The 23,092-nt window shown below is 47.7% G+C and overlaps 7 protein-coding genes across 7 annotated transcripts; 3 read left to right on the top strand and 4 right to left on the bottom strand.

Moving 5' to 3' along the window:
- Positions 1–686: 686 nt before the first annotated feature.
- On the bottom strand, positions 687–1,904 carry J7337_001897 (uncharacterized protein; the record flags this gene model as incomplete). Its single annotated transcript, XM_044819630.1, has 2 exons — positions 687–1,564; positions 1,619–1,904. The coding sequence occupies 2 exons, from the start codon at positions 1,902–1,904 to the stop codon at positions 687–689; spliced, it is 1,164 nt and encodes a 387-aa protein (XP_044687332.1).
- A 4,075-nt stretch (positions 1,905–5,979) lies between these two features.
- Positions 5,980–8,861, top strand: J7337_001896 (uncharacterized protein; the record flags this gene model as incomplete). The annotated part of the gene is made up of 2 exons (XM_044819629.1): positions 5,980–6,895; positions 7,207–8,861. The coding sequence occupies 2 exons, from the start codon at positions 5,980–5,982 to the stop codon at positions 8,859–8,861; spliced, it is 2,571 nt and encodes an 856-aa protein (XP_044687331.1).
- A 252-nt stretch (positions 8,862–9,113) lies between these two features.
- Positions 9,114–10,185, bottom strand: J7337_001895 (uncharacterized protein; the record flags this gene model as incomplete). Its single annotated transcript, XM_044819628.1, has 3 exons — positions 9,114–9,354; positions 9,426–9,819; positions 9,894–10,185. 3 exons carry the CDS (start codon positions 10,183–10,185, stop codon positions 9,114–9,116), a joined length of 927 nt encoding a protein of 308 aa, XP_044687330.1.
- A 5,656-nt stretch (positions 10,186–15,841) lies between these two features.
- Positions 15,842–16,645, top strand: J7337_001894 (uncharacterized protein; the record flags this gene model as incomplete). The annotated part of the gene is made up of 1 exon (XM_044819627.1): positions 15,842–16,645. The coding sequence occupies one exon, from the start codon at positions 15,842–15,844 to the stop codon at positions 16,643–16,645; it is 804 nt and encodes a 267-aa protein (XP_044687329.1).
- A 1,562-nt stretch (positions 16,646–18,207) lies between these two features.
- J7337_001893 (uncharacterized protein) lies at positions 18,208–18,621 on the bottom strand (the record flags this gene model as incomplete). The annotated part of the gene is made up of 1 exon (XM_044819626.1): positions 18,208–18,621. One exon carries the CDS (start codon positions 18,619–18,621, stop codon positions 18,208–18,210), a length of 414 nt encoding a protein of 137 aa, XP_044687328.1.
- Positions 18,622–19,720: 1,099 nt separating this feature from the next.
- Positions 19,721–22,226, top strand: J7337_001892 (uncharacterized protein; the record flags this gene model as incomplete). The annotated part of the gene is made up of 2 exons (XM_044819625.1): positions 19,721–22,148; positions 22,183–22,226. 2 exons carry the CDS (start codon positions 19,721–19,723, stop codon positions 22,224–22,226), a joined length of 2,472 nt encoding a protein of 823 aa, XP_044687327.1.
- Positions 22,227–22,423: 197 nt separating this feature from the next.
- Positions 22,424–22,982, bottom strand: J7337_001891 (uncharacterized protein; the record flags this gene model as incomplete). The annotated part of the gene is made up of 2 exons (XM_044819624.1): positions 22,424–22,754; positions 22,810–22,982. 2 exons carry the CDS (start codon positions 22,980–22,982, stop codon positions 22,424–22,426), a joined length of 504 nt encoding a protein of 167 aa, XP_044687326.1.
- Between the last annotated feature and the right edge of the window lie 110 nt (positions 22,983–23,092).

Here is a 23,092-nt window from a genome sequence, read left to right as displayed (position 1 = left end):
TATGAAAATCAACGTCGAACTAACATATAAACGGACTTGCCTTCTTTTTTCAACTGTCCAAGAGTAGGGTTTAATAGAGTTTTCTACATTAAGGGGGATTTAAGTTTAAACTTTAAGCAACTTTAATTCAGGTTTATGCAGAGTTGCACTGTAAAGATGTTCTAGACAAACATTGCCAAACCTTAATAGTTACATCGTGCGCTGCGACAAGCTATATAGCCCTCTTATACGAAACTATTTTTAATTTCACATCTGCCGCTATGTCGTCCGAGCTTGCCGCTCATTATTTAACATGAAGCAGGCAAAATGCATCGAGCAACTAACGGTCAATTAACATGAAACGTGGGAAGCTCTATCCAGGCTCTTGAAGGGCGGGTTTCAATATTGAAGCTATGTCCTTGAACGTCTCAAGAAATGACCATATTGGGGACTGCTATGGTCTTGTTCGGCTGGCATTCTTTTAACAGGCCTTTCGGGTAGAGCTCATTGTAAAGATATAGTCACGGGTCAAGTTGTTTTTCCACTCTCCTATGACCTGTGAAACTGTCGCATGTCATTGCTGCTCGGGCATATACACTCTCATTCAATTTAGTATGTACTAAGAACTATGTGATGCCACCTTCCCTCCATGCTGGCTGCCATAAAGTTCCTCAAAGGCTAAGCGTCTTTGAAATCAGGGCATTGACTTAAGCAGCTGTAGCGAAACCAATACGGGAGTTGGTGGTATCGTAAACAGAGTAATAGTTCTCAAGGAACTTCTGTCCGATAATGATGTTGACACCAGAGGAACCTCCATCGCCGATCCAGGAGTAGTATTTGCCAGAGCTCAGACCGAAGTTGCTATACTGAGCAGTAGGGATCAAGTACTGTGCGGGTGTGAGGGTGTAGGTTGTAGACCCAAACTTGATACCGAAGTTAGAGGTAGGCTTCTTGGTAAATGCAGCAAGGCCACTCGAGCTATCAGTCGAACCACCAGCGGCAGACAGGAACTTGTTGTAGACACTAGTAGGGACGTAGATGAGCGTAGTGCCAGTGTCGACGATGCCGGTACCGGAACCAAGACTTGTAGATCCATAGGTAAAGCCAGAAACAGAGATACCCCAGTACTGAGAAGCTTGGCCACTGGTAAGAGTTGGGAAGTAGGTGAGGGACCCGGTGTACTTGGAGCTGTCGACACCACCGAGGGTCAACTCTCCATTGGTGTCACTATCATCGCTGCCAGACTCTGGCTTGAAGGAGACACCAAGCACCTCAGACGAGATGGATCCTTGGCTGTAGAGATTGTCCATAAATGTTGGAACGGTGTCGGCGTTGGAGACAGTGCTCTCAGTAAGATCAACGGGACCAAAGCCGATGATGCCATCTACACCTGAGAAACCGCTGGCACTGCTGGCCGCACCAATCGACTGTGCGGCAACACTGAGGCCGCCAAAGCTAACCTTGTCCTTGTACTCGGTGCCGGAGAACGAACCAGAGCCGTAAGAGACACTGACAGAACCGCCGGTAGACTTGCCGGTTGAAGTTGGCTCACACTTGGTCTGAGCACCACACCAAGTGTTTGAAGCTATCCTATGTCAACGGGTGATTCCATTTAACGTCCGAAGAAAATGTGACTTACATCCAGTATCAACAATGAGATTCCAGGTCTTGCCTCCAATCACGACGGGCGCGACGTAGGAGACATCCTCGTTAGTGACAGAGCCAGAGCTGACGGCATCGACGTGGAAAGAATCCTCTCCATTGACCTTGCGGATACGGGCCTGGCCCTTTTGGACGATGGCCTTGATGGAGCTGGCCTTGACGACGTGCTTCAAGGGAAGAACGGCAGTCTTGGCCCTAGGCTCAAGGGGCGATGCTGAGACAGCAGCCGCAGCGGCAAGAGTGAGAGTGACAGCGAAGAGCATCTTTGCTGGGAGTTCGAGAATCCGGAGAATATGGCTGAGATGATGAGATGGTGATGAGATGAGACTGAGATGATGTTGAACGCCAGGCTACAAGCGTACTTATATATGTTGTAGTTGATAGTATGGCTTGATCTATCTACGACTTCTCGGAAAACCGGCATCGCGGAAGGGATAGCTATCTCCAATCTTGACAAGTTGGACTAGGCTCCAAACACCTCTCAATACTCTAGATGGTGTTCGTACTCAGTATGAAGTGATCGTCGTGTGGATAGCTCTGTTGAATGCCACAAGCCACTAGCGTAACGTGATAACTAGCACCTACCGCATTGGGCAGGTTCCGCGTCCAACTTGCTAATATGATAGGGTGTATAGCCGGTCAAGCGTCCAAACTAATCTCTCAATGCCGAGATGTTCGTCCAATCAACTTCTTGTCATAGAGCAGTGTGACATTGGTACCCCAGAATCACGCCTTTGATCTGCGCAAATCGCTTGGCATCGAATCTGATCGTCTGATATAAAGCGACAGCCTCTCGCTGCCGTGATATCCGAAGATCTTTTGTACAAGCGATAGTCATGGATCTTCAACGCAAGACCACTTAGAGCTATTTCCAACGAGCGTGTCAATCGTGTAACTCTATTTTTCAACTGCAAGTCTATATCTTCTACAGAGGTTAAGTACAGCTCTACAGCAGCAAAGATGGAGTTACCTCGTTATTCTATATGTATTATTTTTTATTATCTTCAACTCTATTATTGAATAATCCTGTATGGAAAACAGTTTTGACAACTATAGAAATATAGGCTGCTTTCTTAGCTCAATCCCTCAACCTCTGCCAAACTACCCAAGGTCATCGCATTTCGCAGCTTCCGTTTATGTCATTGAAAACTAACATTGTCTCGAGATATCTCCTATTCAATGCGACTCTATATCGGCACGATGTGCCGTTCCTTATCATTGGCATGTCTTGCAAGATCACTTCCCTATTTCGCTCAAGGCGCGCGAGGAAAAGTTCCTTATCTTGGGTGCTCTACCCTATCAGCTTGCGATCTTTCGCATGTCAAGGTCTGAATACGGTTAAGCCTTGATTGGGTGCTAACAGAAGTTCCAAGTCTTCCTGATTGGGTGTTCTAGCCGAGTCATCGACAGGGGTATGACCCCCACTGCGTCTCGTACCGTGCCGAGGTGATAGACGAGCATTGGCATTCTATTTACCGGTCCTATTCAGGGAAGACTCAAGCTTAATGTTCCTTCAGAAATGAGAAGACAAATCCAATGTACTGGAGCGGAAGAGATAATCCGGAGGTCCAAGCATGGGTGGGCCTTTAAGGATAAGGCTGCCAAGTAGCAAGGTATATAATGCCTGCCTCCAGCACATGATTTTCAAGTATGTACGCTGACTCTCAATGCTTGTCAGGAAATGTTGTGTATGTCTTCATGACCCGCGACGTTGTGATAAGATTGAGGGGCTAAGAATAGCCGCAGGCTCAATGTACAAAGGTATAGGAAGCAAAAAGTAACTCTTTATTTGCCCTCCCCTGATGAAAGAGAAATATTCTCGCTGAAAAGCTAGAAACCCTGATAACTGTCTTCAGTGGTATTTGATACCTACTGCAAAGCGAGACTTGGCTTCGAATTGCGCTCTCGTATTAGTTTGGCTCCGGCTGTCAGACTTCAAATCTCATTCAAGGAGTCGAGAAGATTAAGAAAATAATCCTGACTCTCAATTTCCTCAACTGCGATTGATTGCTGTTATGCATTCAATTGTCCCTTGGTTGGATTTACGTCCCCGATCGTCTCGGATACCCTATATAAGGCCGTAACCTGAAGGCAACTTTTAACGGACTCCATCTGTAAGAGATCCACTGGCACGGAAAGAGGAAGGGACAAATAGCCGCTTCAGGTGTCTGTATCAGGCCACATCCCCTAGCTCATTATCTATACGCGTATTAATTTACCAAGCTCACTAAGCCTCGGGAACAACTATTAAAACAACTTTTCACCGTGAAATAATATCTCGGACATCAGCAAGGGCACATCATATGCTAGATATATCCAGTGATAAATTTTCTTTACCTTGATTATGGCGTAGAAGCTTTTTTCTCATGTCCTCAGCCTTATGACCTTCACAGCTGAGAAACTAGAAACCGAACCATGGGGAATGAACCCGAGGGAGCTAACATTCTGGAACCACTTACTCGGGCCATATAGCTGTTTCAGATACCACGCCGCTCATTCTAGCTGTAGGCAGTTCGTATTCTACGAGTCTAACGTTACAGATCGGCAGAACAATTGGCCTCGTTGTCGGCATGATGACTGCAATTTTCAACACACCTAGCTCGACACTGTGTCAACATCACGAGTCAGCGAAAAGCGGTTTGTCTTATGTATCTAGCTGAGATCTACTCGGAAATCGACTGTTTGTTCTCGCAGTATCATTCTTTCATTCTTTCATTTTTCAGACCCTCGTTTCTTCTGTTTGTATACACCAAGGAATCTGGCATTCCTCTCACATTCATTTTTAAATACTTAAACTCAATAGGAGGGTGTGTTCAAGTCAGACACGTATGTCAATGTTGGAAATGCTGGCATGGAACCTTACTATGGCACGGTTGACTTTGACAACCATCTGAGCCTTCCGATCAACGTTCAGAGGGAATGAAACGGTCCGAGGGAAGTTTTATGTTCCCTGTATACTATTTGTGAGATGAATCTATTTCCCTAGCCCATAAACGACACAGGATAATTGACATGACGGCAAGCAGCCTTGCGTCATGTAATGACAACAACACTGTACATGAGATCCGACCTGACGACCTCGGTAGAATGAGAGTAAGCCATAGCCACTTGGGGAAGTCCGCCTTGTAAGAAAAGAAGAAGGATAAGTAACAGATGACCCTAAGCTTGATCTATCTAATCCGAGTCAAACGTAACTATCAATGGCACAGGAACGTATCCTGTCATCGAAGGGGGGCCAAGAAGGGCTTTGATACCGAGATCATTACCCGAGGGACCAATATATGTAGTGCCCCAGAGAGTACCAGGAGCAGTACATGTAAGCCGGCTGCACGTTATCAGAGGCACAGTGCATTCTATCTGGCTACCCGGGGTAGGTGTCTCGCAAGTGAGGTACTGCTCCTGCGCTGGGAAATTGCTGGCATCGCATACGGTGAATGTGCTGGTCCCATCGCCAGGGAAGTAGCAACAGATGGGCAAAGTGCTGTCAAGCAAGAGGCGGCCGGTAGTGGCGTCGATGGTGAAGTAAGCATCGGTGTAGCCTTGGGCTTTCATTCAATAGTTCATAGGCTAAGCCTCCAACTAATACTCTCTGAGTAATTAATTGACGCACTAGTCTGCCGATAGGAAAGCTGTCACAAGCTCTCTTTATGGGGTTCGTGCAATCATGATAGTGAAGACGGTTCTGGAGATTTGAGGCTGAAAGCTGCAACTTAGAGAAGCCTCCTGTTGGAAGGCTTCTTACTGCCTCAACAAAAGCTACTAAGTGAGCCATAAGGTAATAATTAAGCTTAAAATGACGAAAGAAGAATCCGGGCAGCTTCTTGTATAATAAAGAAATTCTTAGATCCCTCATAAGAAGGTTGGCATGTCTCTATTAGGCTGTTTCCAGATATGCGCCATATCTCTTGTTACACATAGATCCAGAGCCATCGTATAGAACTATACCTGAGTCGCATACACCAGTTGCTTAACTCTAAAATACGATACATGCACCACATACTGCACTTACAGCGAACCCTTAGCAATAGACTTCTGAGAAGTCGCGATAGCCTCTTGCTGGGGCAGCGACTTACAATAAATCTGTAGTTTGGCTGCCTGACATAAAATAAATATACATGGGTCCACTGACGAGTAGCAAGTGACGTTCCAAAAGAGAATAAGCAGCCACGTCAGGTGATCGAGCCAGGCCTCAACCCCTCATTCGTATGCATGCCCGAAGCTGTTCAATCACAGTTGCGTTATAATCTGTGTCACGTCGATCAAAGTCTTATTAACAGAATAAAACAATCGCCTCCAGCCCAGCTTGTTTTCTGAGGCCTTGGATCAAGACATGTCGCAATGGCTGAAGTCGCTGGGCTCGCACTAGGCGTCGTAGGTGTCGCTGGTCTTATCGGCGCTTTTAAGGACACGATCGATGTTTTCAATACCGTTGTAGATATGCGTCATATGGGCCGTCAGTACCAAGTTCTCGATATCAAGCTAGATATTGAAAAGGCCCTTCTCCTCCAGTGGGCAGATCGGGTCAAGCTTCTTCAACCTAATCACGACGTGCGACTCGATGAACCGAGTACCCAGACTCTTGTTTTGCGTATTCTTAGTTCTATTCGATCGATTTTGACGGACACGAACCAGTTACAACAACGATATGGGTTGCGACGGGAAAATGACACTGAGACGCCGACCCTGCCTCCCATCTCAACTTCAATGAGTCTTGGGCCGGACCTTTCAGAGCTACCGCCCGAACTACTCACCGGGTCTCTTCCGCTACAACATGCTACTTCCGGCCAAAGACGAGATTCATCGCAATCTGGCTGGAGGTTCAGTCAGCATCGGATGAAGAGCTTTATGAGACGGCTCGAGGCACTCCCAGTTGCGGTACAAGGCCAGGCAACTACAACATCTGTTGCCCAAAAGACACGTTGGGTCATCAGGGACAAAGAGAAATTTGAGGTTCTTGTCCAAGATCTTGCGGAGCTGACAGCCAAGCTCGATCAAGTGGTTCCTCCAGAGAGTTCCGAAACAGCTTGCTCGATGATCCAGAGTGATATCGAGCTCATCAAGAAGGATGTGCGACAGCTGTTGTTGTTCCAGGAAGCGGCAGGAAACCATGCAGCTATTGCTCAATCAACAGAGCAGAATCTGGATAGAATGCGTCAGGCTCGCATCCTGAACACGCTGTGGTTCAGGATGATAAACGACAGGTCCGAAAGCATCTCGAGAAATCACCGAGATACACTTCAATGGGCAATCGAAGGTTCAAACAATAACGAGTCCTGGCATGATCTCGCGTCTTGGCTTCTCAACTGCTCGGGCATCTACTGGGTTTCTGGGAAGCCGGGAGCGGCAAATCAACCCTGATGAAGTTTGTCTTCGGGCATCAGCGAATCACGTCAATGTTATCTCAATGGGCTAAAGGAGGCCGGTTGCTTATATGCCATTACTTTTTCTCCAACTTGGGAACAGATCTCCAGAAAAGCCAGGCTGGACTCTCCCGTACATTACTTCACCAGATATTGGATAAGAACAGGTCACTGATTCAAGAAACACTTCCTAACATGTGGAAAGAAATACTTGAACGAGAGTCCAGCCTGCGGGATAAGGATCTGACCACCCATGATGATATCACTTTACCTTCGGTAGCGGAGACCCGGCAAGCGTTTGAAGTTATCTCCGCAAACAGCGACAGGATAGGACACATTTGCTTCTTCATCGACGGGCTTGATGAACTTGTTGGGGAGTACGCTGATAGTATCGACTTTATTAGCAACCTGGCTCGGAACAAACAGTCCAAAGTCATAGTGTCCAGTAGACCTATTCCATCTTGCGTCGCCGCCTACCGAAAGTACCCCCATATGAGGCTGCAAGAACTTACGCGACGGGACATACAAGCATATGTTGAGTTCAAAGTCGGGGACCACCCCTCAATGAAACGACACATGAGACGCTATCCCACAGAGTCAGCCTCTTTGATGAGTGAACTTGTTGATAAGTCTTGTGGAGTCTGGCTCTGGATAATACTCGCTTGTCGATCTATCTGTGGAGGCTTTGATGACCATGATCGCCTTGCAGAGATTCGTCGTCGCGTGGACGAACTCCCTCCAGAACTTAAAGACATGTTCATGCATATGCTTAGCAAGATTCACAGACGGCATCAAGAACAAGGAGCTCGGTTGCTCAAGATCTGCTACACATATCAGAAGACCAAGTCGCCCTTCCTTCAGAAAGGCTTATACGCGCTAGGCCTTGCCCTCGTGGATGACTATAATGCGCAGCCCGTGTGCATTGAGCCTCTTGACGCTGAGGACAAGCTGGAGATATGTGAAGAACTTGAAGGTCGGCTGAGGAGTCGATGCTGGGGATTACTAGAGTTTGCGAACTCCAAGGGTGCAACCTCGGGTGGTGCCATAACAGAGGCAAAGGTCATGTTCATGCACCGAACAGTCTTTGAGTTTCTGAGCGATGAGAATTCATGGAAGCTCGACTGTCTGCAGATAAAAGACGCTGAATTTGAATCAGCTACAGCGTTATCACTATACGGTGTACATATGGCTGTCCAGAAGCATTGTGAGGATAATCAAGTCGCGGCCATGGATCTCTTCGAGGAGGGACTCTGGTGGGGAGCTGAAGCCGACAAGCAGAGACCCGCTGACAGTAACAACTGCCTGTTCCATCTTTCGCCCTTTATTTCACTTTTATCAGAATGGAGAGGCTCATGCCTTACACTTAAGAGACTTGCAAAGGCATCAAACTCTGGTAAGGTGTGCAACCCTTCATATACGAATAATTGTCCACCTATCGCATTACTACTCGCCGTTGAGGCGGGTGCAATGAACTTTGTTAAGACCCATTCCAGCTTCACAGCATCAGTTCATGACTGTCAACGTGGATGCAAGCCCCTTCTATACCATGCCCTCAGAAAACAATTTCTCAGTGGCAAATTTAACGATCAGCCAGCAGACTCACGTTTCAGCTCCTCTCACATGGTTGAGATGCTGCTTCTATCGGGCTGTGAAGCCACCAGTCTCGTTTCAATTAGTGGATGGGAGACAAGTCTTTGGTCCTTGTGGTTGGAGGAGCTGACGAGGCTTACGGCTTATGATCTGAACGAAGATGAGAAGGCTACTCTAGCTAATATCTCCAAGATGTTTCGCACAGCAAATGAGTTGAGGCCAGAAGGGTTTGATGATGCGATTATTGATTGGCCTGGTGTTGCGTACTAGAGAAATATCTTTGCACGGGTTATAGAGTTCGAGGACAAATTGGCACAACCTGGCATCTTCTTAGTCCTTCAGAATCCCTTTGAACGGAATATGCAGTTATTTGACAGAATTTTCTCGTAGCTATTGCACTGAATCAAATGTTATTAATATCGTACCCATCAGTTTCTCTAGTGGAGGAGCCTTCTGAAAGCTAAATGCGATATCGATCAAGCAAATATGCACTACTAAGGTCTAAGCCGGGTCTATCCTGCATTACTTAGGTCCACTGCCCATGGCGTTGATCAAAACGAGCGTGACCTGATTTCGCAATGACTCTTGAAGCCATCCTGGTAGTCCTCTGATCAACGAAGTCCACCACAAGTTCGAAGGCACAATGATCTGTGCACCAAAGCCAGAAATTACCTGATTGACAATTCTGTCAGCGACAACCTCGGGCGGCGTAACTGTATCCTTCAGTTTTCCCTTTGCGACCATCTCTGCTGTCATGGCTGTCCTAATCCAAGAGGGATGCACAACACTTTAAAGCGTCAGGAGGTGTCTCATGACAAGGAGGAAGTGACTGACCTGGTGCGAACGCGAGGGGCTTTGTAGATGTATCTCAGCTCCTGGCCAAGGCCTTCATGGAACGCCAGTAGGCCGACCTTTGTGGATCCATATGCCACATTCGTCGCTTGCGTGGCAAAGGATGCCTGGCTAGCGACGTTGACAATATGACCGTGATTTCGTTTGACCATGCTGGGGAGGAACTGCTGAGTGAGGAGGTAGGGAGCGAGGAGGTTTACATCAAAGAGTTTTCTGAGGTAAGACTCTGAGGAGTCAAGTATAGATGTAAGTTCTGCGAATCCAGCATTGTTGATCAGAACAGTCGGGTTGCCGTGATCCTCTCGGATCTGGTCAGAAACCGATGATATGGCTTCCGAATCCGTGAGGTCGATCTTGTAGAAGTATGTATTTGGGACTAAACAACGTCAGATGTCTGTAGACAGCACACCACTTGCGCGCCAATAAATGCGTGATCCTGAGGGAACTTACCCAATTTCGTGGCGGGAGGGATCCGATCCAGGATCAAAACCTTGATACCTTTTTCGGCAAACTTCGACACTATAGCAGCTCCAATTCCACTGCTCCCTCCGGTGACAACCACGATTTCACGGCTCCAATCCCATGAAGGGTCGCTGACATGGTTGTTGACCTTCCTCTTGGTATACCAAGCATTCCAGTATCCTAGCGACTTAAAGGCAAAAAGGATTGCAGCAGTGACTTGAACTCTTGGGTTCTTAGCCAGGTCAATGACTCGAGACAGGATCTGTTGTTGTTGATACATGGCTTCCGATGACGACGCTAAGCGTGATCTTTCTCAATAAAGGCACAGTCCCGGGTTGATATTAATGTACGAGGGAGAGATAACTACGCAAGGAGTAAAATGGTATTTTATAACATAGCCAATATTACGTAGATATATATATCGTCGGAAGCCGGGCACTTAATGATCTAACCCGAAACGCTCCACTGTTACCTCGCTTGCATTATGCTACCTTGATGTTCCGAGGACTAATAAGCTACAGACGAGGTACAGCGATGCCCGATATGTTCTGGTATAACATGGAGTATTTATTTTGTCGATGTTGTCTAGTTATGTCTGGACTGGGACTCTGGTGCTTTTCTCCGCAGTGATAGATTTGACTTTGTGGGGCTATGCCGAGGGTATGCCGAGGGACTACCTCCGAATTTAGGGTCATCTAGCCGACTGTGAAAGTAGGGACACTGTGGCTTTAGCCAAGTCAAGCTTGTGTTATGACAGCACCAAGCTACCCAGTTAGTTGATCGACGGGCAGGGTGGATTCGCATGGCTTATGACCCGCGGCAGCTCCCGCTTCGTTACTATAGCATAACGGTTGTTACAGGTGAAGTTTGATTGTTTGTTCCCGGTCTGAATCATGTAGGGGGTGGGCTGCAATGGCGGTTAAGTCGTCACTACCTATGGTAAAGTCGGACTCAGCCCTGTAGTTTCTTTAGATCGATCGAGGTTCTATTAATCTTCAAACATCTTTATTTTATTTCCAACATAACTCTATTGCAAGCATCTCGCTATGTCCAGCTGCCATTTCCCAGTGCTCAACCCACCAACTCGAACGATGGCAAACCCGGGGAAAATCTCCAGGTAAGCATCATTCAACTCAACCTCTTGGAACCTCATTCCTTTACGTGCATTACCACTCTGTCTCGTGCTCCCCATTTCTTCAAATATCCCATCTTGAATTTACCCCTGCCCAATTTGCATATTCCGGTCTTGGAATCAAAGTATGCCCACTTGCAACCCTTCCGCCGATTACACCTTTGACCGCAAGCTCTATCGTCGGGTACAACCTGGCCCTTTTTTTCTAGGTTTCGTTGAGCATAATATGTACACTTGTATATATAGTGACGCGTTTCGATCCAGTTTTTGCCACCAATGTATTTGAACTCGGCCCTGGTTGTTTTCTTTTTGTTATTTTTCTTTTTGCTACTTGTGCTTTGGCCACTTTTTTTGTTGTCATTCTTATTGTCATTCTTGTTATCATTCTTGTTGTCATTTTTGCAATCGTTTTTACATATCGGGGTCCTCTTATTGCAATCTTCATTGCACTTTTCGATTGCAACAGCATTGTCCTTTTCGCATTGGTTGACCTTGGTATTGCAAGTTGTGGTATCGTTTCGGCGGCCTTCTTCGCAGGTTTTGAGCTTATTGTTGCAGTCATTGATATCTGTGGCGTTATCCGCACTCTCGATCAATGCAAGAGAGACGTGTTTACCCTGCGGATTCACGGCAAGGTTCTCGTCGAGGAGACAATCGCATCGCCCTCTCCTGCCGATATTTTGGGGCGTTTGCCAGCGGACACCAACGCAAGTCCCTTTTTCATGGCACTTTCGAGCGCATTCTTCCAGACTCAGCGTGGAAATTGTGGCTTCCCTAACGTGATATTGATAGTCGCAGCGAACTCGGTATTGTTTGTTGTCGAACAGAAGAGCCTTGCCGTTAGACAACGGGCAACAAGCTTGATATGTTCCCGTGGTGTTACAGGATTGAGCCGCTACCGGAGCAGATAATGCGGCAAGACAGGCCACATAGATGAGGTAAAAGGCGCAAAACATATTTTCTTGGTTATAAATAAATGGACAAACGATGCTTGTTGGTCGATATCCGGGTAGGTTTATTGTTCTGTTCTCTCTGGAATTGAACCCCTTCAATGCACCGGGAGATATAACTAACTACCAGTAACTCTATGGGCCGACCGAGGAGCGCCAAGACGAGCAGCTGGCTACTTTGGGTCGATAGGTTGCATCCAGGGTTGCGGAAATGGCTGTGTTGTCTACATGGCTGCTCAGCCAGCCACTTTATCTCAGCTCGGACGGGACTGGCACTTGCAGGGTTGTTGTGCGTGTATATCTGTAAGCTGCACCGAATTTCACATCATATCATGTGGCACGGGACAGTGTGCACAGATACTTGTCGATTCTTTACCTATTTCGGCCATATGCACTATCAGCTCCAACACGACATACCTAGACAGTAGTTTTTCTTTTACCGACTCGTCGCTTTGCAGCTGCACACCGTCGTATTCGGTTGTTTCTCAATCATCATGTGAAGAATTGGCTAGGTGCTGTCAGCTCCCGTCGTGCAGGAAGCTAAGTTCCTTCTCGTCTGCATGCAGCAAATAGCGCAATATAGCGAGCGGGTAATGGTTCCATGATTGCCTTTTCTCGTGAGCAAAAACTTTGATTCAGGTATCAGTAAACTCGTCGAGGCGCCGCGGGCGTTCTTGCGAGCGGAAGAGGGGTTGGCTATTCGCACCGCGAGCCTTGTCCAGTAGGATCACGGCTCGGTAAAACATGGTTCCAACAGAGACCTGACTTCATACACAAGCTCTTGATTGCTTTGGATGCAGTCGCGTCCAAGCTCTTAAAGCCAACCATGTCTTGATGCTCAGACATACTCATCATTGTTTTCATCTTTCTATCCCCAACTCTCGAGTCTCAGCATGGCGAACCCCACTCTTCGAGTCATTCTTTTGGCTCTGTTTGTTTGTCTTGTTTGTTCTCAAGACGCCCCGAACCAACAGCACCTATCACCTTCACCCCAAAGCCCTGTTGGCTCAACACCGGGCAATACCTTTTGCGACGGTCCTTGTGTCCAAGTGTCCTTAGATGACATTACCCCATCCTACGATGCCCAAAGTAAAGTAAAATGTTGTCCTACGGGCACATTCTTTGACGGCACTACCTGTGTCTCTAAACCGTCAACTGTGTGCCCACCCGATACGTCCCTCCAGGGGGGATCCTGTATCTCCAATCAGAAGCCATCTTGCCCAGCTGGTACAGTTCTCCAGGCGGAGAAATGTGTTTCTACCACTGAGCCCGGTTGCTTATCAGGAGCTCGGTTCGACGGCTGCAACTGTATCTCTACTCGAGTTCCCTCCTGCAGTTCAGGATTTGACTTCAATGGCGTCGCGTGCGTCTCTACACAGTCTCTGATTTGTCCAGCAGGATATACTGTGGTTGGGAACCTCTGTGTGCATAACTTACCCCCAACCTGCCCGCTCGGGGAGAAATTAGAAAAAGGATCTTGCATCCATTCGACCCCACCTTCTTGCTCAGCTTCGACGACCCTTGAAGATGGCCTATGTGTCAAGAAGCAGGCTCCATCGTGTGCAGCTGGCTTTGTGTTCGATCAAGGGAACAAGAGCTGCACCCACAAAGAGAAACCTATCTGTCCCACTGGCTCGAAATTCGGTGGACGCGTTTGCATCTCGGACAAGCAACCCAGTTGCAAGGAGGGCGAATTCAAAGAGGGTTCTTGTCAAAGCCTAGATGAGCCGCTCTGTGTCTACGGTGCGAGCCTCATGGACAATATTTGTGCGAAACCATTTGTCTGCTCTGGTGGTTTGGTGATATCTCGGGACCCCAAAACAGGCAGTGAGTATTGCTGTCCGGCAAACATGGAGTGGGACGAAGCCACTAAACGATGTTTGCTACCTGCCAAAGAATCTACAGCTTGTCCAGCCGGAAGTACTTTTCAAGGTGCACAATGTGTATTTACACCTGGGGAGGTGGAGTGTGGGCTCGACTTCACCTTCAATGGACATGCCTGTGCACATCGCGATTCACCTTACTGTCCAGATGAAACTACTTTATCAAATCGAGCTTGTGTTTTTGCTGAGAAGCCTTCATGCGATGAGGGAATATTCGACGGATCAGCCTGTGTCATGCCTCAGAAACCCAGCTGCACAGGGAAATCTGTCTTGTCAGGGGATAGCTGCGTGTCTATGGAGTCGCCAACCTGCCCTGACCAGATGATTCTCCGTCCGCGCGGGGACGTGTGCATCTCTACGAGCTCTCCTACATGCCCTTCAGGATCGGTATCAGATGGCGGCAATCTCTGCGTCACAACCAGCACTCCCGTGTGCACTACAGGAACACTGAGAGATGGCAACTGTATTGCCAGCACAGGTCCAACTTGTTTAGATAATACCATCTTCGATGGCAAGTATTGTGTTTCCCAGCACCCGCCAGGCTGTGATCAAGGGTTCACTTTCAACGGAACTGCGTGTGTCTCGCACGGCCTCCCTGCTTGCCCTGGAGGTGCCATCTTTGACGGAAAGGCCTGCCTCCACAGCGAGGCTCCTACATGTCCCTCGAACACTCACCTCCAGGGGGACAAGTGCGTCAGCCAATCAGGTCCGAAGTGTCCTGAAGGTTATGTTTACTCACCGCAGGGGTGTATTGCGGGGAAGCTCCCAGAGTGTCCGAGCGATCTACACTTGGAAGGGGATAACTGCATTTCTAGCAATAAACCAACATGCATTGCTGGCACACAACTTGTCAACGGCTCCTGTGTTTCTATCGATGGGCCAAATTGTCCTCCTGGTAGCCAATTGCGGGCCGAAGGGTGCGTCACCGTTACTGCCCCATCTTGTCCCTACGGCTCGAGTCTTGAGGATAACAAGTGCGTCTCCAACGATAGACCCAAATGTGCTCTTCCTCTAGTCGTCTTAGGCGACAAGTGTGTCTCTCGAGACCAACCGTCTTGTCCCGCAGGTACCATTTTCTCTCTTGGAAAGTGCACACTTGCTGCATCTCATGGCTGTTACAGCATGCAGTTTTGCCCTCCATCGTGAGGGCTAGGCAGTCCTTAAACTGTCGCTCGCTTACAAGTATGCTTTGAGCCTTTGATATTGGTATTCGATATAGTATTTGGGTAGCAACAGGATATAACTACCAACAAGCCAAATTTAGCTTGGGCCATTGAAATCCGCACTTTCCTATTCTCAAATTGACTTTTGCCTTATGAAGAATTTTCTGATGTTGCAGCCACTTTCTCAATGTTTCCAACTTAAATCGCCAAGAACTCAGACAAAAGCCTACCTGGCAATACTACAATAAGCAAAAGAGCCCGCGTCATAGAGCAGCTGCCCTGACCGTTGACTAATCCATCGCTCAGCTACTTGCTAAAACATGAAAGACCTACCATGATATGATTCAGCCTAACGTTTGTTACTTTTCAGCTGCCCTCACCTACCCACAAAGTTCCTTTATCGACGACGTGCATACTTTACACGGATCTGCTGACCAATTCCGCCACACAGACGCATTTGCATGAAACTGCATGATATGTCATATTGGCTCGGCTACACCGGAGCAAGGCAGCTGACCCTTCCGTCCGATAATGGATTTTGTGGCGAGCTGAGCCCATGATCAATTTGTTGGCATTTTCGCAGATCCACAACCAAAGGCCAGCTGAACTTACATTTAGGCTTAGCTCAGATGTGATAATATACTAGAAACACCATATTTCGACCCAATGTCAAGCTGCCTGTAATTTAGGTGGTCTAGAGTGGTTATACAAATTCGCATTGCAACTAGGCTAGCCATTCAACCTCTGTGCCTATTCTTATCTTATTTACACCTTGTTCTATTCTATTCATTTGACGCCAGTCACTATCATGGAACTCAACTTTCTGTTCCTCTCTGCGCTCTTTATTCTTATCGCCGCTGCCAAGTCCACGGCCCAGGCACAAGCTTCTATCCAATGTCCTAGCCTTCCTCCTGCTGGCCATGCCTCCCAATCTTACTGCAAAATGTCCGACGGTTCACTGATCTATGTGAATGGCGTGGGACCATTCGACTGCGAAATTCCTGATAACACTATGCGTCCCCAGAGGAATGAAGACAGCACGACCCTAGAGTCAGAGAAGCTTCCCAGTAAGGAGTCCACATACTGTGAGGTTCGGCTCATTCAATTTACCAACGACGGTAATGTGCACCGCGGTTGTTGCGTGGATGGGGTCGCTATTTTTGATAGCCGAACCTCAAGTCTTCACTCTTCGGTGCCCAAAGATAGGAATCAAAAGCCGCTAGAGAAATTGCAATCAGATCGTCAGGTAGTGAACAGAAAGCTTCAGACGCAGGACGAAAAGGAGCTTGAGAACGACAGTGAAGGTACGCGCTATAATGAACGGGAGCTTAAGGACTTGGATAAAGAAGACGATGATTACGATTATGATACCGACGAGGCGGATAACTTGGATTCCGGGGAGGAGAATGAGAATGATGATTACAGTGACTATGGATATGATGAAGATGATGAAGATGTTGATGAAGACGATGTTGAAGACGATGAAGATGACGAAGATGACGAGGATAACGAGGACGATGAGGACGATGAGGACGATGAAGATGAGGATGACGGAGAGGTTGATGGAGAGTTTACACCAGACATTAAGGCTGAATCACCTCTAGAGAAGTAGTAAAACACTATAATAGAACTTAAAAGTACCTATAAATGAGTATCATCCATATCTCTATAGATTTATTTACTTTCACTGCCTTATTGACCAACTCTGCGTTGTCATTAAAGAGTTTCTCCTTGAAGCTTTGTAAATGGCTTAACTGCGTGCTGATACCTTAGTATGACTCAGTGGTATCTTATTAATAGTATTCCACAATATCAGTAGAGTGTGTCTTGAGCGAATGAAGTCTAGATAGGGATCTGATACTAACTATCTTAGAAAGGTTATATTTATTAGTCCTATTATATTAAACCTGAAGTGTATTTTCTAACCTTATAACTTACTTATAAACTTAATACCGCTACTACCTCTCCTATCTTAAAGATCTTAGGTATTTATAGTATTAAGTTAACTTTTTTTAACTAAAAGATTAAAGCTTTATATACTTTTAAGGCTAGTTAAGGAATTATTATTTAAGTTTATATTATATTAGCTTTATATTATAGCTATTAGTTAGTTATTATAGTATTAATGTCTAAGTTATAGGCTAGAAGTGTTATTTATAGTTAAGGCTTGTGGCTGAGAGCTTATTCTAGCAGAGAGTACCTAGCTTGAGTTAAGGATCGCTGACAGTGGGCCCCCCCTTGAACTCACTCGCCAGTCATGAGTTTACGCATCGTATACGTATAAGCTAATGTTGATTGGTTACGCTATGCTTCCCGCTGTATGGATTTGCCTGTCAGACCCCTTCCTGTATTTATGTCCTCCCACTGTCGATACCATATAGGTATTTGATCGTCAGCGTAATCCCAGGACGGTGGGAGTTCGAATCCTTGGGGGATTGAGACCTCTGAAATCAGTGGAACTGATGCGAAGGGTTGGACGGGTCGATCTCGCTCTTCTAATTTGTAGACCTCCAACCAAGCCCAACGCCGGACTCGCTGGCTCACAAAGTCACGACATTCTGAAGAAGTGATGATGTAACAGTGGCGTAAAGCAGGAGATGAAAACCCCTTTGCTTTAGTTTGTAGGAAGGACCACCTTGGCGCGGCGTTTGGGGAAAAACTCTGCCAAAAGCTATTCTGCCCGGACTGGCCCAGTCCTTGATTCTGCCCGAACCCGGTCGTGGTAGTATTGAACTGCAAGCCATCCCCAGAAATCTCAAACTGAGAAAGTTCAATTACATAATCTGGAACTGCTGGGGGAACGACAGAGTTGGTGTCCAGGGCAACCACCAGACTAGAGCTATCAGCAACGCGCCTTACAGGAATAAAGCTTTGGGATTTTTCTCTGGCATGGTCAGGCCATATGATATCTCGATTTGTCCAGCCATGGAGAGAAAGATCGCTCAGTTCCGAGCCAAAGTCATCATCCAAAGGTCGGAGAGGATAAAACTCATGCTTGATAAGGGTTTGGCGAGGAAAGATACAATATGCCTTGTTCCACGTGATGAGATTGAGGATTGCTGTTGTTGATGAAGAAGTGAGGATTGTTTCAAGGGGCAGCCCCGCTGTTTGAGTGACACGGATTTGGGTATTCGGCCGTGAGAGTCTACTATAAACCCTACGTCTTGGAATCTGCTAAGAACTTAGCGGGAATCGTTCATGGATAGCGGACTCTTGACGTTGACTTCTCACCATGTCGACTTCTGAATTGTTCTTGTACTCGCCAGTCCTTTGCAAATATTCCGTGAATTGATCGGCATCGGCTCCTTCCTTGACGAAGATATCCAACTTTGAGACTTTGTTACTGCCCAGTTGGAAGAAATTGAGGGCAAAAGGTCCTGAAATCACGGCGTTATACTGTCCCAATTGGGATCGAAACATTGTAGCGTCGGCCACAAAGCTCTTGAGTGTAGCGTTGATTCCGCAAATCAACCTAAGAATATCGTTTTTGCTTATGTAAAGTCGCTTGCATACTTGGGATAGTGCCAAGAAGTCTGGAAGAGTCAAGAAGGAGCGAAGCGCCTCCAGAATTGGAGGCCGAAGAAGCATCTCGACTAACTGTGGTCGGTGCTGCGATAGGGTACTTGAGTCTGCCATTATGTAGTTTGTTCTTTTCCCTACGAGTCGATAAGTTGAAGATAACCCAAATGACCGTTGTGTACGAAACTTGAAGCGGCTTAATAAAGATTTATACGCCAGGTGCATAATACCTACCACGTTTGATCTTAGGCCTTTAAATGTGCAGTTGGGCATCAAGTTAATGCCCAACTTCTGTAACCCACTGTGAACAGAAAGCAATGTACGGGCTCGATATGCAGTAGCCCATCCATGATCGGATCGGTTTGATATAATTGCCTACTTGCAGCCTGAAGCGGGGCTGTTAATTTGCTCGGACAAGTAAGCATCATTAAACAATTGGAAAATAATCCTGGAGCCGCTACAAGACATCTTACTACCCCGCTCTGCCTAACGAATGAGTGGTAGAGTCCATCGCTAGCTGCAGGCTTGAGATTCATGTGGTGCAGTTAGTCGACTCCATGCAGGAATATCACTTCATGTTCTTGTTGTAATGGGCAGCCAATAAGTGCAGTTGTCATAAGCATGATATGATCCCTCTTATCGCGAGTGAGAGAAAAGAAGAGAGACAATTTGAAGAGCTAGCCAATTCCCTGCATACTCTACCATGGACCACTTTCTTTCATTCTCTATTTGTCATATGGTGCGAGACGGGCTGTTCATTTCCACGTTTCAGCTCTCCGCTATCAACTCCTGGCGTCTGGTCAGATCATAGCTGACAGGTGCCAAGTGGCCCACGGCCCTGCATGTCTGATCAAAAACGGAGTTGATAGCTTCCAAGGTTCGCATAGCGCAATTCAAGTCGGATAACCACCGCCCAATGATTTGTTATCTGGGGGGTTGAAAATATGCCGCCTGCTTCCCACGCCTGACCAGTCACATCCATCCACCCTTGTCATCAATTCTACTGCGAGCGATTGTCTGCCCAACCCCGCTTCCCGGTCGTAGGTGCTGTGGGGTGGCGACTAAAACAAAGTAGGGATTGAAGTTGAACCTTTGTCTTCTCCCTTCGCCAAATAGTCCTCAAGCACAATTAGCTACGCAACGTTACCTAAACTGGCACCAGTGTGCAATGGCCGAGAACATGCAGGTTGGGAGGCTAGACCTCGCCAGTCGAGCCGTTGACTTGACAACTGTTTTGCTTCGGGCAACTTCGTCGTCCGGGTCCCTGCTTAAAGGCGCGTGGGAGATCGGGCAGTGGCTCGGTCGCGAACGGCTGAATCAGTACGAGCTTCTCGACTGCATGGAAAAGGCCAAGGGCTTCGCGTTTGCCAACCAGACCGGCCAGCAGTTCTTCGACAAGATCATCCAAGGACTCGATACCTTGCCAGTTCGGCCGCTGTTCCTGCAGCACTCGGGGTCGCTGGGCCGACTGATGGCTGGGGATCCGAACCTAAGCTGGATCGTGTCGACTGTAGCGTGCCTCTTCCAGCATCATAGAGACGACATGCTCGTCACCGAGACGGTGACGGCCTGTATCATGGAGTCTCACCGCTTGCGAGGGAAAGAGCACGACGTCGTAACTCGAGATGCATTTATGTATGACCCCGAGCATACAAGAGTTCGAGCAGTGGTGCGCAAGATTGTCTCAAGCGTGTGGTACAATGTCGTCAACGTTGGCTGCGACACAGTCCCGCTTCCTGACGAGCTTCTAGCCGTCTGCCCACGAGGCCACTACCTCGACCCTGCTGACTTTGGTATCGTCGTCAACACCATATACGCTCGTTGCCCATCCAAAGCTATCCTGCGAACAACGCATCTTCTGCGCGATGTCATGCTATGGCTTCTCTTGCATTACGACGGCGCGATTGTCGTAAATGTCGGCGGGCATATTGTCTACCGGGCAGACTTCGGAAACCCTCTGCGCGAGCTCGAAGTCAACGTCGCCTCGCCATGTCCTGACCAAGGTCATTGCAGTGGTGTGCATCAGGCGTCGTACCAAATCTTGCGTAATGTTTCCGGGAGGTTTGAGGACTTTCTAACAGGCTACATTTCTTCCGACTTTGATGACTCACTGCCGCAACCGGGAATCCGGCAACAGTTGTACGAAATTCCTCGTCTGTATCCTAGGGCAAGTCCTATGTGGAACGAGGGTGTGCGGATCGTGATAAAGTGCACAGCACAGTCTATGATGCAGTGGTTGCTGAGCGTCCCACTATCTCCCCAAACAGATTCCCCAGGGTTCAGTGCCGAGCCTCTCCAACGAGCTGCCGATGGCGAGATGACAGTCTCACTAGCCCTGGGAAGAGTACCATCAATCCTCAGCTTACAATGGGGCAGTTCGTTTGGTCCTCCAATTACCTTCAAAAGCCTAGCAGAGGTCGAATCTATCCTTGGTGAATACGCTGATTTGGGCATGGAGGCTTATGCAGATTACCGTTTGATCACCTTAGTTGAATTCTTCCCGATTCTGAAGGATATGGCATCCAAAGTGGCTGCTGAATGTCGATGTTCAGAATGCACCATCTTGAGAGCGGGGTTAGGTACATTGAACATCAGGAGTCTTAAACCAGGTTGCCTCTATCGACTAGCCGTGGAAGAAGCTCTACTGCTCATAGCCCATGGCGTGGCAGATGGATTTTGTGTTGACACTGTATCCTCTGTTTCTGATACTACCCACATTATCAAGGGAATGATTACTCTGCTTTTAGAGCTTATGGAAGGTAGAAAGGTCTTGTGGGATACCTGGTTTGCCGTAGCATCGTGTGTATACCTAGGTTGCCCGTTCCAGAAACCTGTGGAACCGACAGACCCAGCCTTCGGCGGGACGGCATTCGCGGCGATTCAGTACGGAGATCTGGCGGCGCAGGCGCCCTGGCTAGACCTGACTCGCAGGCTCTCCGCGCGCGGATGCTTCCGACTTGTTGGCTCGAAGGGCCGACTTGGGGTGGTGACGAAGAGGCATGACGACGTACAGTTCCGGAGTGTTGAGGAAAACTTTGCCATTATCGAAACCGAGAACACAGAGGACACGTCCCACTTCTGTTCTCGGTACAAGAAGGCAGCGTCGCTTATTGACCATAGTCTGAGCCTGGACTTGGACGAGACGTCAGTGAAAACTGATGTGATTCTTTGCCACATAGACGACAAGTTCTACCGTCTCTCGTATCGCGTCCAGACGAAGAACCATTGGCGAATCGTGGACCCAAGCGATGCTTTGAGCGCCGTAATTAGAATGAGCTCTTCAGCTATCTGTCATCACAATGGCCAGCCCCCCGAAATCGTGCCCCTGAACGCAAAGGTCTACACAATGGACGAAGTCGTTGGAAGATGGCCAGATGTTGTCCGGAGTTCCATTGGAACTACAGGTGGCCGTGTCACGAAGAGCGGTATATTCCACCTGACGCGTGTCCTTGACACTCATCTGAAAAGTAATATCGCACTCGCTCTGACGGTTTGTCCGGTCGCGGTACCAAATTACCCGGACACTGTTTGCACAACATGCATGCTCGAACACGCGGGAAAGGTGGAACGGAAGCCCTACCGTGATGGTGAGGCAGGTGATCCAGCGGACCGCTACATCATCAATCTCAGGACGAACCTCACGGGGCAAGATGGTTCGATTAGGCGTAGATTGATAGTGGCAAAGTAATACTGCGTGAGTCGAAGGTGTTGTTGACAGACCTAAGTCATCGAATAACAGACTTAGACTAGGTAGAGAAAATATAAATAGTTTATCTTATGATGGAGATGTTGGAGGATTACGGTAATACTAACATAAAAGGATATATATCGGATCCTATCCACTTACGGAAGCGCTATGGCAAACCTTGTCTTAAACCATATTATCGTCTCGTCTGCTTCTTCCGTGGTTCCCTGTTGTCACTGTCTCCTCCTCAGATCCAGAGCTATAGGCCACATGCCTCTCTCGACTCTCCCTTTCTCCACTCAGAAGTTGCCCAGTCTGTGTAGCCAATGTATCATCACGCCCGTATAAGAACCATAAGAAAGCGCCCGTCATGATAGCACCGCCAACAATGTTCCCCAACGTGACAGGGATGGTAGACTGGTAGATGAACTTGCCAACACTAAAGTTTGTGCCGTAAAACATTCCAATCGGGACGAGAAAGAAATTGGCCACGGAGTGCTGGTAGCCCAGTGCCATGCTGCAGTATCTTGTTAATATTGTTTCATTTGATATAGAGTCTGATTTACACTCACAAAGCCCAGATGGGTATCCAGATACCAACGATCTTGGAGAGGTTGTCCTTGCTACTCGTGGCAAGATACACCGCCAAGCCCACGAGCCAATTGCAGCCGATCCCTCTCGTGAAGTTGAACCACCAATTGATGTTGACTCTTTGTTCGGCTTGTGTAACGGCATACGACGACATCGCTTCCGAGTTCAACGTATCGCTCCACCAAGCCAAAACACCTGTAAAGAAGAGACAACCCCCCCCCCTCCCCCCCCAGGTTAAAGATGTAACAAACAACCCAGTTCTTT

Source organism: Fusarium musae, chromosome 1 (assembly GCF_019915245.1).
Source record: "Fusarium musae strain F31 chromosome 1, whole genome shotgun sequence".
Classification (NCBI taxonomy): Eukaryota; Fungi; Ascomycota; class Sordariomycetes; order Hypocreales; family Nectriaceae; genus Fusarium; species Fusarium musae.
This window is presented reverse-complemented; position numbering and strand designations above follow the sequence as displayed.